This window comes from Debaryomyces fabryi (genome assembly GCF_001447935.2).
Source record: "Debaryomyces fabryi strain CBS 789 chromosome Unknown contig00081, whole genome shotgun sequence".
In the NCBI taxonomy this organism is placed as follows: domain Eukaryota; kingdom Fungi; phylum Ascomycota; class Pichiomycetes; order Serinales; family Debaryomycetaceae; genus Debaryomyces; species Debaryomyces fabryi.
In genome coordinates, this window is record NW_015385507.1 from 1 (window position 1) to 16,662 (window position 16,662).

The window sequence follows — 16,662 nt, forward strand, 5'->3', positions numbered from 1 at the left end:
AATTTTTTTTTGTTCGTTGCATTCCAGGATGCACACTTAACTTTGACTATTATTAGAAACATCGGAATATAACAACTACTTATGAAATGTTGCATCATAAATGTCTGACTATGCTCTCATAGCATACTGAGACTATCAGAATGTAAGTCTCTATTACTTACTTTAGTGGTAGATAAATGAAAAAAATTGATTTTAATATTTAGGCGTATGGGCCATGGCACATGACTCCCAAATGTAATAGAAGCTATACTCAGGACAAAACCAGTAGGCTTAATATCATATCCTAACTTATAGAGACAGCAATATTTGCTATAAATAACAACAGTAGAGAATAATTGATATGCCTCGGTTGCCCTCTTCTTCTGATCCGTTCCAAGGCCAGAATGAACTTCCTCAGAGCAGTAATTTGATGTCTAGAATAAACGACACTATCCAGGATAAACTCTATCTTATGAGAAATGTTGGACAACAGACGTTAGATTGGTATCAAAATCTGCCGTTGTGGAAGCGTACGTTGCTACAGGTGCTTTTTGTGCTTAATACTATTGTCATAATTTTAGTCATGATATTCCATAAGTCAATAATACATGGAATCGTAATCGTATCTGATAAGTGGCACGAATTGAAATTTGGCCAGCCATTGCTCTTTACGTTGATATTTATGGTTGGATTCCCGCCATTGCTTGGTTTTTCTGCTTTGTCTATGTTGACAGGCATGGTTTACGGGTTTTTGCATGGCTGGATCTTGTTGGCGTGTGCATCTATTTCAGGATCATTTTGTTCCTTCCTTGTTTTCAGATACTTGCTTCATAGTAGGGCAGAGAGACTTATGAATTCAAATAAGAGTTTCAGGGCATTTTCAGAGATATTGCGAGAAGATTCAAGTCTTTTCATATTGATATTATTAAGACTTTGTCCATTACCTTATTCCTTGTCAATGGTGCGTTGGCTGCTATTCCAGAATTACCAGCGACGACTTATTTTTTGGCATCATTGATCACCTCTCCTAAATTAATGATTCATATCTTTGTTGGACATAAAATAAAAGATTTGGGGGATGACACGAAAGGTAAGTCTACCCATTTAATTGATATACTCAGTATCATAATAACGATCGTTTCCTCGTCGTTAACAACATACATAATTTACAATAAAATGCAGAGAAAGCTAGAATTTTACCATCAAAGAGGTATCATTCCTCGTGATGATGCAATGATATTTGGTAATTTTGAAGATATTGAGTCTGCAAATAATGTGGAATTGAATTCTGCTGATTATGATGCAGATAATTTTATTATTGAAGACGAAGATGAGGGAGAAGAGGAAAATACAACAGGACCAGACTATGTGACCGCTAGTAAAAATACTCAAGATCAGACTAAAGATCAGAATAAGGATTATGGATTTGAAATAGATGAAAATGATGATGTAGACGACTTGGGATTAGGAGAAATTTCGAAAATTTCGAAACAAACTACGAAAGGTTATAGAGATTATTAGGTTTATAAATACAATTCATTAGCAATTTAATTTTCTTCTATCAAGCTGTAAATTTATTAATCATGTATTCTATAAGAATAACACTATAAAACAAACATGCAAATATACACAATAAATCAAGTCTAAAAACTCCAGTAGATCTGAAAAAAGAATTCAATAAACTTATTCTACATACATAATCCGTGTTCTCCTTTTCTCCACCTTGTCCGATGTCGTTAATCCACCTGTTTTCAAGTTGCCGCTCAGATCTTCGTATGAGCTGCCTCCTTTAATGATTTTCAAGGCATCTTCTTCACAATAGCATGCCCCATTAATTAAATAATAATCCTTATTTATTTGACATTTACATTGATGACATGTTAAACAATGCAAATGCCACTTTTGATATAATTCATTCTCGACACATTCCCCTTCAATTCCTTTTGAACAGTATTGACACAATGTATCGTTCAATTCGTGATAATGGTTATGGCAAAATGCATTATCATCATAAACATAACATTGTATAGATTTACTGAATTTGACTGTACATCCAGCATAGGCACATGTAAAACATGATCTGTGCCATTGACCAGACAACTCTCCAGTCTTAGAAAAAACAGATTTTTGAGGTCCTTTACTAATCGGAGATATTTCTTTTTGACATACACGGCATGGACCTTTACCAGATGGATATTTGAAAGAATGGTCTTGAATTTCTCTCTCGTTATTGTAATTCTTTTGACCAGAATTTGGTACTTCCTGCACTGCAAAATTCATATCTCTCAACTCTTCTTCCACAAGGTGGTTCTTGGGTGATAAAGGTTTCACTTCAATACCATCATTAGAATCATCAACATTAATTTCTTTTTCAATAACTCCATTATGAGAAGCTCCATTTGACTGCTCTTTTTCAGAATTATTTATTGATAATGGCTTTATTGATTCCCATGTACAATCTTGAGTGTCATTATTTTCAAAAGAATTGTTAGCACTTACTGGGGAATCATCCTCATCTATGTTTTGAATATTGATTGTAGGAATAGCTGCTGTTATGACATTAGACTTTCGCTTTGGAATAGTATCCCAAGATGAAGAAATATCTATATTGTCATTCGAATCTGCTTTCTGGTGTTGTATGTCACTGCTAACAGCTTCATTTACTGTACTGTCGTCGTAGTTTTCACCCATTTTCAAAGCATGTAACTGGCGTTCCATTTCTTCGTCGGCACCACCATCCATTTCGTAATCTGAATCTTTAGATAAAATTGAGCTGACCATAGATACTTGACTTGCTCTAGGTTGACTTTTGTTGCCTGATTGTAAGAAATTTTGATATTCATCATTTAATTGAGTATCTGCAGCTAGTTGTTGATTTCTAAAATCTTGAAACTGATTGGATGGATCAATATTCTGGTCCAGGGATATATTCTTCGTCAATGAAACATCATTAGCGCTATTCACATAATTCTGATTGTACGAGAATCTACTTGAATTTTGAGTAACATCAATTTGGCCAAATGCCTTATTTGGTGGTAATGACGTTGGTAATTGAGGCGCTTCTCCAAACGTTGGGGTATTTGGTACTGATGGAGTTTTTGGTACGTAATTTTTATGATCTTCAATGTCTTTCCTAAACTCATTTAAAGCTGAGGATAATCTTTGCTTCTTAATCAAGGAGTCGTCAGTTTGCAATTCAGAACTTTTCGAGGTTGGAGGTGGTGATGGTAACCCATAACCCGGCTGCATCAGTGAAGAGGTTATTAATTCAGTAGTCTTTATACTTGACTGACTTGAACGCTTAGACCCGACATCATTGATCTGATTATAGTGATTATTAAAAGATGTTTCACTAGTAGTATCGTAGGACTCGGTCTCAATTGAATCGTCGTCATTTTCGTTAACCTGTGAATTATCATTTTTGCTGGACTGCGAATCATTCAAATTAAGTGATAAATTCTTTAGGTTTTTATTTTGAGTCGATGAAGGCATAAATGTAAAGCCATTATTACTAGGCGGTGGCAATTCTGTATTCTCTGCTGTATCACAATGTTGAATTTGGACCACCGGGATTTCAGGATTTACAGATCTAGCATTTTGGGGCACCTCGTGAAACCTGATGGATGATGGAGATTTTCCATCAGGAGATACGGGTGAGAGATTGCTGGTGTTTGGTTCTGATTCAGAATGTGCTCTATTTTCATAAACAGGGTATGGTGTCCGCTTTTGAAGCTCGCCAAACGATTTGGTTGTTTTCGCTGAACCAGGAACCACATAGTCATTTTTCATTGAACCACCAACAGAATGTGCACTAGAATTAGAAGACTTCACCCCATTCGAAGACTGAGGAAATCTCAGCATCGTAGGAGATTTCATGGATCTCATCTCCGATGTCGGTGAATCCCCTTTCAAATTAACATCAAACCCTGCCCTCTCATAAACTCCTCTGTATCTATGCTCGATTTTAAACGGTGGAAATGCCGAATGTTGAATCATTGGTGAGGTTTCCGTCTTAAAGTATTGCGGTAACGTTTGTAATTTTGGTTCCATTAGCAGCGCTAAATGTGCAATCACAGCTTTAAATTGATCCTCGTTTGTACCAAAAAAAATAGCTATAGCTTTGTTTTTCGATCAAGTATCTTTCGTTAATCTATATGATTTGGAAATTTAGCAAACCCTTTTCACGAATTCCTTATTATAAAACTAGTATTTTGTCGTTTGTACGTCAGCTCTAGTACTTCCAATGGCTATTTGTTTTTCTTTTCAAAAGCCTTTTTTAACAAAGGAATGATGATTTCAAGATCGAAATAATAACAAAAAAAAGTTTACCGACGCGTATGTCGCGATTGATGATGTCGTATATAGGCTTATACATTTGCGACATTTTTAATCCTTCACTTAATATATAATACTGTATTATCGATAAGAGCAGTATACACTATGTCATGAATAACGTCTATACTGCACTTTCATTGTCATTTATTGGTAGAAGGAGATTCGCTCTTACATCCAACGATTATGAAAATACTGTTTTATTGTTTCGGGCTTTGCTAAAAGAGTCATGCCAATTCGATCCAGAAGGCATCTGCGAAGTTGATGTAAAGCATGAATTAGATAATAATTCTGTTGATCTGCTAATACGGCAGATGATATATTGGGACGAAAATATGAACGAATATACGTTTAGAAACGTGGTTATTTGGAAGAATATGGAGAAGTTGTCGCACAAGCAGCAGAAAGTAGGACTTTTTCCCTTGTTGAATCAAATTGACGAATACGATACGGCTATTGCACGGAAAAATCCGCTGAACAGAGTGCAAGTCGGAAGCTATGTAGTACGGAAGCCCCAGTTGTTCACAATTGTACCTTTGATTGAATCAGAGCATGCACATCCCGAAGTGTACCAATATGTCAAGGAGAAATTTTGGTTTGGACAAAACTTCCACTATGAAGGACCCACTGACGAGAAGGAGGAACCCGAATACTGCGATAACTACACTGGGCTAATTCTCGAGATCAGAAACGTTACCAGGCCCCAAGTATATGCATCTCCCGAAATCCAGGGATACATCTATTCGCTAATAGTCCACGCAAGAAACCACAGACTATGTTCACTTGCTCCTATACACACCAGATTGTCCACTCGAACTATAGATGCAATGCGGGACCTAGCTGAATGCATGGTTGCCTGGAAGAGACACGACACCGATAGACTCTTCGTGACTCCTGATTACTGCAAAATTGCAATGCGCAAAATCGGCTACTGGCTTATCGACTGGGAACAAGACACCATTTTTAACACTTCTTCGGATTGCGCTATTGATAACGATTTGGAGTATAGAAGGCAATTGGAAATAAGCATGCTCACGGGAGACTGGTATGGAAGTGATTGGAAGTACGTCAAGAAATATCTCGAAAACTACAAAACCGATACCAATGCTTCAAATTACATCAATAAAATCGTGGAAGACGTGCTACAATTGGTGCGACCCCCAATATAACCTCCCTGTGGTATTCTACTCTCTTTTTTGCCATGTTTCTCTTAACTGGGTGGTTTCATTTCATGGGTGGTTGTTGATACTGTATAATTCCTGTTGTGATTATGTAATCAGAGCCTTGGTCGTTTGCCAGCGTGGACGAATTGGATCAACCCGGTCAACAACTTATGTATATAGTAAATAGTTATCAATTGAACAAGAATTCCTATATAATTATTATCAATCAAATCAATCAATCAATCGCCATAGTTGATAATTTTATTATACTTTATTTTTTTTCTTGTTTTTAAGTTAACAACGATTTTTCAACTACCCCTTTTTTCATAAGTATTTGATAAATTTTCAAGACTTTACTTATATTTAATAGGAATAGAAATTAATTAAAATGTCTAATGATATCCCTATTGATTTCACTGAGTTAACTCAGTTGACAGAATTGGGTATTCAACAAAGTTCACTTGATTTTAGATCTACGACACTTGAATCGGATCACTACGTCTGTGTTAGAGAACAAGGACCGCTGGGGAATACGGTTGCTATCATCGACTTGAAAAACAACAATGCTGTTACCAGAAAGAATATGAGTGCCGATAGTGCAATTTTGCATCCAGGTCAGCTTGTTATATCCTTGCGGGCCAATGGTACCACATTGCAAATCTTCAATTTGGGTACCAAACAAAGATTGAAGTCATTCACAATGGACCAAGCTGTTGTCTACTGGAAATGGTTAGACAACGAAAACTTGGGTCTTGTTACGGCTAATAGTATCTATACTTGGTCTATATTTGACGGCAGCAATGACGGTCCAGTTAAATTGACCGACAGACATCATACATTAAATAATTGTCAAATCATAAACTTTGTTGCTGAACCTCAATTGAACTGGTTTGCGGTGACTGGTATAGCTCAGGAAGATGGCCGTATTGCTGGTCATATCCAATTGTTTTCAAAGTCACGTAATGTGTCTCAAGCAATTGAAGGTCATGTTTGTAAATTCGGACAAGTCAAGTTAAATGGTGCTTTGCATCCTACTAAAGTCTTCTGTGTGGGTAACAAAAATGCTCAAGGTCAAGGTAATTTACATATTATTGAAATTGACCACGTAGAAGGTAATCCAGAATTCTCCAAGAAATCTGTTGATATTTTCTTCCCACCTGATGCCACTAATGATTTTCCAATTAGTTTACAGGCTTCTGACAAATATGGTATTGTCTACATTTTAACGAAGTATGGTTTTATTCATTTATATGATATGGAAACAGGTTCCAATTTATTTGTTAATAGAATCACTGCTGACCCAGTTTTCACTGCAGCACCTTATAACGACGGTACGGGTATTATAACGATCAACAAATCTGGACAAGTTTTGAGTGTCGAAATTTCTCAATCTAAAATTATTCCATATGTTTTGGAGAAATTATCTAATGTTCCATTAGCATTGTCTCTCTCATCTCGTGGTGGGTTCCCAGGAGCTGAAAACTTATTCACCCAACAATTCCAGAATTATTTAAACCAAGGTGATTACACTAATGCCGCAAAGGTTGCAGCATCTTCTGAACAATTACGTACTCAAGATACTATCAACAAGTTGAAGCATATCACCCCTCAACCTGGACAAATTTCACCAATCTTGCAGTACTTTTCTACTTTATTGGACAGAGGTACATTGAATAAATATGAATCCATTGAGTTGGCCAAGCCTGTGTTGCAGCAAGATCGTAAGCCATTATTCGAAAAATGGTTGAAGGAAGACAAGTTGACATCTTCAGAGGAATTGGGTGACATTGTCAAATCTTATAATGATGCTGGTCTTGCGTTAGCAGTCTACATTAGAGCCAATGTTAATATTAAGGTCGTCTCTTGTTTGGCTGAATTAGGTCAATTTGACAAGATTATGCCATATTGTGAAAAAGTTGGTTACAAACCTGACTATACAAATTTAATACAAAATTTGGTCAGGGTTAATCCTGATAAGGCAAGCGAATTCGCAACATCATTATTAGCTTCTCCAGATACAAACTTGAAGATTGAAAACATTGCTGACTTGTTCTTTTCGCAAAATTACATTCAACAAGGTACTGCTTTCTTATTAGACGCTTTGAAAAATGATTCACCAGCAGAAGGACACTTACAAACCAAGGTTTTAGAAACTAACTTGTTGCATGCGCCACAGGTTGCTGATGCCATTTTGGGCAATAATATGTTCAGTCATTATGACAAGCCAACTATTGGTAAGTTATGTGAAAAATCGGGTTTATTCCAAAGGGCTTTAGAACATTATGATGATTTGAAAGATATTAAGAGAGTTATTGTTCATACTAATGTCTTACCAAATGACTGGTTAGTTGCTTATTTTGGTCAATTAAATGTTCAACAGTCTGTTGCATGTTTGAAGGAATTGTTAAGTAACAATCCTCAACAAAATCTTCAAATTGTAATTCAAGTTGCTACAAAATATTCTGATTTAATTGGACCATTGACTTTAATTAAAATTTTTGAAGACTATAAATGTAACGAAGGTGCCTATTATTATTTGTCTTCTATCGTCAATTTAACTCAAGACCCAGATGTTGTTTTCAAGTACATTCAGTGTGCTGCTAAAATGAATCAGACTAAGGAGATTGAAAGAGTCGTCAGGGATAACAACGTTTACAGTGGTGAAAAAGTCAAAAACTTTTTGAAGGAATTTAAGTTAGAAGATCAATTACCTTTAATTATTGTTTGTGACAGATTCAATTTTGTTCACGACTTGATCTTATTCTTGTACAAGAACAAGTACTTTAAATTTATTGAAGTTTATGTTCAACAAGTTAACCCATCCAATACACCTCAAGTAATTGCAGGTTTATTAGATGTAGACTGTGATGAAAATATCATCAAAGGTTTATTAATATCTGTTTTAGGACGTGTTCCTATCAAGGAATTAGTTGCTGAAGTTGAAAAGAGAAACAGACTCAAAATCTTATTACCTTTCTTAGAAAAGACATTAGAAGGTGGTTCAACTGATCAAGAAGTTTTCAATACCTTGGCCAAGATCTATATTGATTCTAATAATAATCCAGAAAAGTTCTTACAAGATAACACAAACTATGATACTCTCGCCGTTGGTAAATATTGTGAGAAGAGAGATCCATACTTAGCATACATCTGTTACTCGAAAGGTGGAAATAACGATGAATTGATAAACATTACAAATGAAAATAAGATGTATAAATATCAAGCAAGATACTTGTTGGCAAAGTCGGATTTCGATTTATGGAATAAGGTCTTAACAGAAGAAAATAGTCATAGAAGACAATTAGTCGATCAAGTTATTGCAACAGGTATTCCTGAATTAGATGATCCTGAACCAATTTCAATAACCGTTAAGGCATTTATGGAAAATGATTTACCACACGAATTAATCGAGTTATTGGAGAAGATTATTTTGGAAACATCTCCTTTCAATGATAATACTTCCTTGCAAGGTTTGTTAATTTTGACAGCTATCAAAGCTGACAGTTCGCGTGTAATGGGTTATATCGAAAAATTAGATAAATTTGATCCTGAAGAAATTGCCCCATTGTGTATTGACAACCAATTATATGAAGAAGCATTTGAAGTTTACGATAAGTTCGAATTAAGAACAGATGCAATGAAGGTATTGGTAGATGATATTATGTCTTTAGACAGAGGTGAACAATATGCAGAAAAGTACGATGTATCTGAATTGTGGTACCAATTAGGTACTGCTCAATTAAATGGTTTGCGTATTCCCGAAGCTATTGACTCTTATGTTAAATCTAAAAACCCGGGCAATTTTGAACAAGTCATTGAAATTGCTGAGCATGCTGGCAAAGAAGAGGAATTGATTCCATTCTTGGATATGGCCAGAGAAACTTTAAGAGAAAGTGCTATTGATGGTGCTCTTATTAACTGTTACGCTAATGCTGGTAAATTAAACGAAATTGAAAAATTTGTAAGCGGTCCAAATGTTGCCGATATGGAATCTATTGGTGATAAATTGTTTGAGGCAAAGAACTACAAAGCAGCTAAAATTTTATATTCAAATGTTTCTAAGTATTCTAAATTAGCGACTACCTTAGTTTACTTAAAGGATTATCAAGGAGCTGTTGACTGTGCAAGAAAAGCATCCAACACGAGTGTTTGGAAGCAAGTTAACTACGCCTGTATTGAAAATAAAGAATTCAGATTGGCTCAAATTTGTGGTTTGAATTTGATTATCGATGCCGAAGAACTTCCTGAATTAGTCAAGCTCTATGAGAAGAATGGTTATTTCAATGAATTATTTGCTCTCTTTGAAAGTGGTTTAGGTTTAGAAAGAGCGCACATGGGTATGTTTACCGAATTGGCTGTTTTGTATGCTAAGTATAGTCCTGAAAAAGTTATGGAACACTTGAAGTTATTCTGGTCCAGAATCAATATTCCAAAAGTTTTAACTGCTTGTGAGGAAGCCCATTTGTATCCAGAATTGATTTTCTTGTACTGCCATTATGAAGAATGGGATAATGCTGCTTTGACTATGATTGATAAGTCAGAAGTTGCATTTGATCATTCCTCTTTCAAGGAAATTATTGTCAAAGCATCAAACTTGGAGATTTATTACAAGGCTATTAACTTTTACATCAATGAAAATCCTTCATTATTAGTTGATTTGTTATCAGTATTAACTCCTAAGCTTGATTTGCCAAGAGTGGTTAGAATGTTCGTTAAATCTGACAATTTACCATTAATCAAGCCTTTCTTAATATCTGTTTTAGATAAGAACAATTCAGTTGTCAACGGTGCTTACCATGATTTATTAATTGAAGAAGAGGACTATAAGTCCTTGAGATCAACAATCGAAAATGAATCTAATAATAGATTCAACTCATTGGATTTAGCTGAGAGATTAGAAAATCATGATCTTATTTTCTTCAGACAAATTTCTGCAACATTATATACCAAGAATAAGAAATTCGTTAAATCAATTTCTATCTTGAAGAACGATAAATTGTGGGCCGACTTAATCAAAACAGCAGCAGTTTCAAAGTCGACTAAGATTGCCCACGAATTATTAGACTACTTTGTTGAAACAGGTAATCGTGAATGTTTTGTTGCATTGTTGTATACCTGTTACGATACTATTGAATATGATTACGTACTTGAATTATCGTGGTTGCATGATTTGAGTAATTTTATCAAGCCATATGAAATTTCAGTTACTTTTGAAAACCAAAAGAAGCTTAATGAAGTATACAATGATTTGCAGAAGAGAAGAGAAGCTGAAAAGGAAGACGAAGAAAATCCAGTTGGTCAACCATTAATGATAACCAACGGCCCAGCTATGAATCAAAGTATTACTGGATTAGGTTATCAACCAACTGGAGCTGGCTTTGGTAATGCTTTTTAAAAATAGATTTATTTAGAGTGTCCGTGCACTCGAAAATGTAGATTTAGTTATCAGTACATCTAGAAATTTTTTGTTTCATTCCTATATGTATATCTTAATTTATTTTTTTTCTATAGTTTGATTTTTGATGTGGTTTACGTTTCAAATATATGTTTTAAAATTATCTATAAGATTATGTAGATCTATAATATGAGAATTGAAATAGCATCTTACCAGAAAATACTCAGAGCTTCTCGCTCTTCATTAAATGACCTGTAACTGTCTTGAAAGTCCTGATCAAATCCTTGAAGTCACAATTTTTTAATAGACTTTCACATTGTATAATTGTTTTGTCATCTGGATCAACCCCAGCAATAATACAACTTGCTTCCTTTATTTCATCATTGGAACAAACAAGATTAATTTGGGAAGCTTTTTTGCTATTCAAAAAGCGGTTCAGTAAGATTATATTTACTCTTTGACATTGAAGATCTTTTTCAAGTTTCTCTACAATAGCTTTACTTTTAGTCGGACCGCTTTTTGAGATATGGTCATATTTAATATTCTGAAGAGAATCAAACTTGTCGTGTTTATACTGAACTTGGATTAAATGGCCTCTAATATTGCTGGTGAACTTTGCAAAGGCTATTTCTTCATCTTCTTGTAGACATTCACTATATTCAGATATTGGTATATAGACTGGTAAAGTGTGCCTGTAAACCTCCCACTTCATAGTTGTTTCTTGGCTTTTGTCGGTATACTTCATCTTTCTTAGTATGACGTAATGTGGTGTAATAAATTTACTTCCATAATGAGAGAAAATATCAAAACGTAAACCTATAATTTCATCGTTCTCTTCAAACAAAAATGGATTTAATGGAAAAGCCGTAATGCCTCCAAATCTGAATATATTTTCATACAAAATATTCTGTTTCATTTCAAGAATCTTCTCTGATTTTGCTTTAAAGTCACTGGCAATGTTGTCTAACTTTTGCCTTTTCGTTACCAATTCTGTACCATCTTCTTCCACAGCATCCAATACATTCGTAAAATATTTTCGAATTGACTCATCAAAACAATTATTTTTCATTACTCGTGGTTCATCTATATCATAATTGGCCTTTGAGAAGCCGTGTGTTTCTTGTGGATTATAGGGTTTATCAGTTTGTCTCGATGACTCCTCAAGATCTTTAACTTGTGCTAGTAAAGCCAAATATTCCTTATCAAGAACGTCAATTTCCAGATGTAGCGATTGAATATCCCCTTTTATATCCTGGATCTCTTTTTGCAAGGAATCTGCACTCATTTCACCTCTTAGTATCTGGTTTAGGTTACTATTAATCGTTGTTTATGTTAAAATCACGCTTGAATTGATGCTTCGCGCACTTCACTTAAAATCATATATTTTGAATATGCCATTACATTAAAAAGCTTTACACCAATACCCTGAAGGAGTCACCTCGCTATTATAATGAGTAATAGGTTTTCTAACTTGTATTGGTCTGCGGACTATAAATCAGGTATTGACAAATTGACTCAGCAATCACTTAGATCTATAAAACAACTTCATGAATTACGAAAACTCATATTCAATTACATGCAATATTTCCATTCTAACAGTGAATATTTGAATAAGTTAGGAATTGAAACATTTTCGTTTGAAAGCGGATTTAGACCTGTGGAATCTAAAGAAGCGATAGAGTTTCCATCAAAGAATCGTGCTATAAGAAAGGTTAGCGGTGGCTTCCAGAGGAGAACGGTATCTCAGGCTGAGCGTCATTTAGACTCTGTAAAAACACTTGATCATAATGAAGCACATAATGCAACGGAAAATATTTCTGACAAGAATAAGCCTCATCCTACAAGCATGTCTGATGCGTTCGAACTCTGTGTTAAGAATATGTCAGATGAATCGCATATTCTAATTAACTTGGCATCTGTCATAGATCGTGAAATTCTAGAGGGTATTACTGAATTTATAAAAGAGCATGAACCTCAGATAAAAGAAACGTTGAAAGAATTCGCCGAACTTGTTAGCGATTATGATGCGACGTTTAAGGAGATAGAAGCAATTGAAGTGGAATACGATGAATATTTGAGATTAAAGGAGTTTTCTAGAATTGACCCACAAAATGACAAAAGCGATGATGTATATGAAAATTTATCGGCTTCTAATGATAATAATGTTACCAATTCTTCTGCAGAGAATGTAGACGATTCATTCTCCAATTCATCACGACATGAAGATTTACTAGATGGTGGTTTTGAGTTTCCATTAGTGATTGGAACAGTTAAAGCTAGAAAACAGTCAGATTTAATCTCATTATTACAAAAGATGATTGCATCTCTTTCAACAATAAGAAGAAAAATACCTTTACCCGGGTACAGAAATGAAATTTTCAGTAGTGATCAGTTATGCGATTTTCTATTGAAACAGAGACCCTATGGTTTGAATCCTAGTCGTATGAATATGGAAAAATTCGGGCAATCCTTACTTGACTTAAAGTTAATAATTGGCACGGGAATCTGGTCTAGGAAGTTTAAGAGTGAGGGAATGTGGTTTGAATGGTCTGACCTTGCCGTTCTAATTGCAAACCATGCTTCATCCGAAACGGAAAAATTTGAGCAAATAACAACAAAAATCCCAAAATTAACTATTGATGATACTACTAGTAACTTCATGAATGGTATGGCACAAAACACATCCAAAAGATTTAATGGTTTATTCAATAGTGTCAAATCATCAATTTTAAAAAATAACTATTCTGAACACTTAGAAAATTTAGAAGCGAAATATAATGAAAGTTATCTAGAATTGCAAGATTTGAAACATTTGCTTGATCTAGAGGTGACTAAGAAGTCATCGGCATTGGAAAGCTTTGAAAAAATGAAAATCGAAATGGTATTCAAGAGCTTGACCAAACTACATGAAATTATATACAATTTTTCCTTAACAACGACTACAAGATTGCACAAATTGACATCTGAATATATTGTAAATATTAACTCATCGGCTAATTATGTTCATGAGTTTAATAAATTGCTAGAGCAATTTAATACTGGCATATATTTTCCCTCGACAATTTCACCAAATCATTTGGCAAATCATCAATTCGGTGCCATTCAGTCAAATAAGAACTTCCAAAATTTGAAATACCAATTCAATTTATACAAAGATATACCATTACAACCCCAATTGGCACAATCTGAAGAAAATCCTAATCGTTTATTGAGCATATCGTCGTTACCAATTTTCCTTTATCAAATCATTAATTTAATTGAAGAACAAGAAAATAATGAAGAAGTCAAGAAATGTTGGTTAGGTTCAATAGATCATCAATGTAATTGGTCCATTAAGGAACTGATTATTAATAGAGTGAATGTCTACGTTCCTGAATCAGCACTTGATGTTTCAAAGGAATTGGAAATTCATAAGGACATGTCTGGAAGGATTATTTCCTATCTACGTACATTGCCTAGCAGTAGCTTAATCAGCTTTTTCAAGAACTGGCTATTGGAAATCAGTGACTCATTGATACCTTGTATGGTCTTTGACTCATTATTAAATAACTATAAGGATGATATGCTGGGGTCTGATAAGCAAGCTATAAACAAACGAAAAAATGAAACTGCAAAGTTGATAAGCTCAATCCCAAGAAGTAATTTAAGTTCACTCATTTATATTATTGAACACATATGTGAAGTATTTGAGCTAGGTCAAATACCCGGTTTTGGTTATGCCGATGAAATATCTGACGAACTTAAAAAGCCGAGTGATGAATCAAAATTAAATGATATAGCTGTGGAATTGAATTCAATGGAAATTATAGGATCTGTTCCATTCCTTCATTTAATTTTAAGGCCGTCACCAGTTAAACATTCTTCTGGCTTCAAGCCTCCGTTGAAGACATATAATACTATACTAATGGATTTGCTTGATATTGATGTTCGGTCTAAACTATTTAGCAGTCTAATCTCACACGAAAAAAATTACTTATCTAAAAAAGAGAATGAAAAGAAAGCCTTAAGCATACAGGTAAAAAAAATTGCACAACATCCTAAAGTGGAGCCACTGGCAAACAATAATATTGTTAACACTCTTCCAAAGACTCCCAATCCATTAAATGGAGGAGATAGTTTTACTTTGAGACCATTTAGGACTAAGCCTACGCCAAATCCTTCTCCTTCTAATTCACCTAGACATACACCACATAATTCACTTGAGACAGGTGGAAATGAGTTGAAAGTACATAAAATAAGGGAAAAAACTGTGAGTGATGATACCAATCTGACAAGAAGTTCTAGCGCTAGCTTTTTGGCCCCAAACATAGATATTGAATTCGAAGAATAAATTTACGTATCTAAAAATTGTATATAACATCATGTATAATATTATTAAATCATTAGTCATTAGTCCTGTACATCTATTTACCATTTATTACGCTTATTAGATCTCCTTGAGTTTTCTCTTCCCATACCAGTCATAGTAATTCTTTGTACCTTTTTCAATTGTTTCACGCTGAATAACAAAAGAAGTAACAAAAGAATAGAACCTCCTCCAACAATAAGTTCAAATCCACCATCAGTCTCCTCGATGAAGTTTTCTAAATTCATACCATATAATGCAGCAATATACAAGGCACAACCCATCGATAATAAGCCAGTGGAAAACTTTAATCCTAACAACATCAACTCGTTACGGTTAGAATCTAAAACAATATTGATAATTTCTTCACTGGTTTTTATTTGAGATCTCAAATTTTCAACAGTTTGCACTATTTCATCGATAGTTTTATAGTACGACTCTAATAACATTTCTGCTTCTGCGTGGTTTGCTTGTAAACGAGGCTTTCCCTTTGATATTTCAGTAAGGTACAATGCATTTAATTCATCATTCTGTTCTAGTATATTATCGAGTAAGTCTCTAATTAATGTCGTTTTTTGATGAAACTGTGCTATCTTTTTTGATTGTATTAATAAATACCGTAATTTGACTCTTTCTATAGATTCCTCTAATCTCGATAGAATATTTTGCAATACAGTTTTATGAACATTCATCTCTGTAGTTAAGTTCAACATAACGTGAATTAATATACATTCGAGTGCCCTGAATTCATATGGCAAATCATCTTGTTCTTTTTTTGGTTTCAATTTCTCGTTCATATCTTTAAGAAGCGATCCATGAGAGTGTGATTCATTCATCCTGGATCCCGAACTATTTGAAAGACTGTCGAATATCACTACCGTGTCACTTTTAATCAACGCTTTTATGTTGGACAAATTAAGTAAAATACTATTTCCTCTGGTGACTATCGATGGCACAATATCGACATTTATGTTATTTATTGATGCGGCACTACTGCCATGATAATGCCTGGTTATCTTTCGGAAGTCTCTAGGAACCAAATTATGAGTTTTCATAAATTGCAGCCGCCTAATGTCCTTTCCATGCACTACTATATTACCTTTACTATCAAAGATTGTGCATTTTATATATGCATTTTCGCTATGTTGCTTGTTTGTAGATAATGCTTTCATTAATAATACATCATTGAATACTTCTGAATTTGCATTTTGACATTTCCTTGTATTAGATAACGTCCTTATATTATATATATCTCGAAATTGGGATGTTACTGGTGTATTTGTTCGTAAATAGACTTGCCTGATCCCCCCTAAGCATACCTTTCTTATTGAATTCATTTAGGTGGTGTATGGAGAAGTTACAACATCATCTAGTTCTTCAAAATCATTTTTTGATATTTGATGTAGTCGCGCTCATAACGATTAACTTGTTTACATTTCAGAAGAACA

The 16,662-nt window shown here is 34.4% G+C and overlaps 8 protein-coding genes across 8 annotated transcripts; 5 read left to right on the forward strand and 3 right to left on the reverse strand.

Annotated features, from left to right (window-relative positions):
- Window positions 1-340: 340 nt before the first annotated feature.
- Window positions 341-997, forward strand: AC631_03630 (uncharacterized protein; the record flags this gene model as incomplete). The annotated part of the gene is made up of 1 exon (XM_015612459.1): window positions 341-997. One exon carries the CDS (start codon window positions 341-343, stop codon window positions 995-997), a length of 657 nt encoding a protein of 218 aa, XP_015466687.1.
- Window positions 998-1,155: 158 nt separating this feature from the next.
- AC631_03631 (uncharacterized protein) lies at window positions 1,156-1,500 on the forward strand (the record flags this gene model as incomplete). Its single annotated transcript, XM_015612460.1, has 1 exon — window positions 1,156-1,500. One exon carries the CDS (start codon window positions 1,156-1,158, stop codon window positions 1,498-1,500), a length of 345 nt encoding a protein of 114 aa, XP_015466688.1.
- Window positions 1,501-1,662: 162 nt separating this feature from the next.
- AC631_03632 (uncharacterized protein) lies at window positions 1,663-4,029 on the reverse strand (the record flags this gene model as incomplete). The annotated part of the gene is made up of 1 exon (XM_015612461.1): window positions 1,663-4,029. The coding sequence occupies one exon, from the start codon at window positions 4,027-4,029 to the stop codon at window positions 1,663-1,665; it is 2,367 nt and encodes a 788-aa protein (XP_015466689.1).
- A 395-nt stretch (window positions 4,030-4,424) lies between these two features.
- AC631_03633 (uncharacterized protein) lies at window positions 4,425-5,480 on the forward strand (the record flags this gene model as incomplete). Its single annotated transcript, XM_015612462.1, has 1 exon — window positions 4,425-5,480. The coding sequence occupies one exon, from the start codon at window positions 4,425-4,427 to the stop codon at window positions 5,478-5,480; it is 1,056 nt and encodes a 351-aa protein (XP_015466690.1).
- Window positions 5,481-5,862: 382 nt separating this feature from the next.
- On the forward strand, window positions 5,863-10,869 carry CHC1 (clathrin heavy chain; the record flags this gene model as incomplete). Its single annotated transcript, XM_015612463.1, has 1 exon — window positions 5,863-10,869. The coding sequence occupies one exon, from the start codon at window positions 5,863-5,865 to the stop codon at window positions 10,867-10,869; it is 5,007 nt and encodes a 1,668-aa protein (XP_015466691.1).
- A 223-nt stretch (window positions 10,870-11,092) lies between these two features.
- CTF5 (Ctf5p) lies at window positions 11,093-12,154 on the reverse strand (the record flags this gene model as incomplete). The annotated part of the gene is made up of 1 exon (XM_015612464.1): window positions 11,093-12,154. One exon carries the CDS (start codon window positions 12,152-12,154, stop codon window positions 11,093-11,095), a length of 1,062 nt encoding a protein of 353 aa, XP_015466692.1.
- Window positions 12,155-12,319: 165 nt separating this feature from the next.
- Window positions 12,320-15,199, forward strand: AC631_03636 (uncharacterized protein; the record flags this gene model as incomplete). The annotated part of the gene is made up of 1 exon (XM_015612465.1): window positions 12,320-15,199. One exon carries the CDS (start codon window positions 12,320-12,322, stop codon window positions 15,197-15,199), a length of 2,880 nt encoding a protein of 959 aa, XP_015466693.1.
- Window positions 15,200-15,276: 77 nt separating this feature from the next.
- Window positions 15,277-16,269, reverse strand: AC631_03637 (uncharacterized protein; the record flags this gene model as incomplete). Its single annotated transcript, XM_015612466.1, has 1 exon — window positions 15,277-16,269. The coding sequence occupies one exon, from the start codon at window positions 16,267-16,269 to the stop codon at window positions 15,277-15,279; it is 993 nt and encodes a 330-aa protein (XP_015466694.1).
- Window positions 16,270-16,662: the final 393 nt, after the last annotated feature.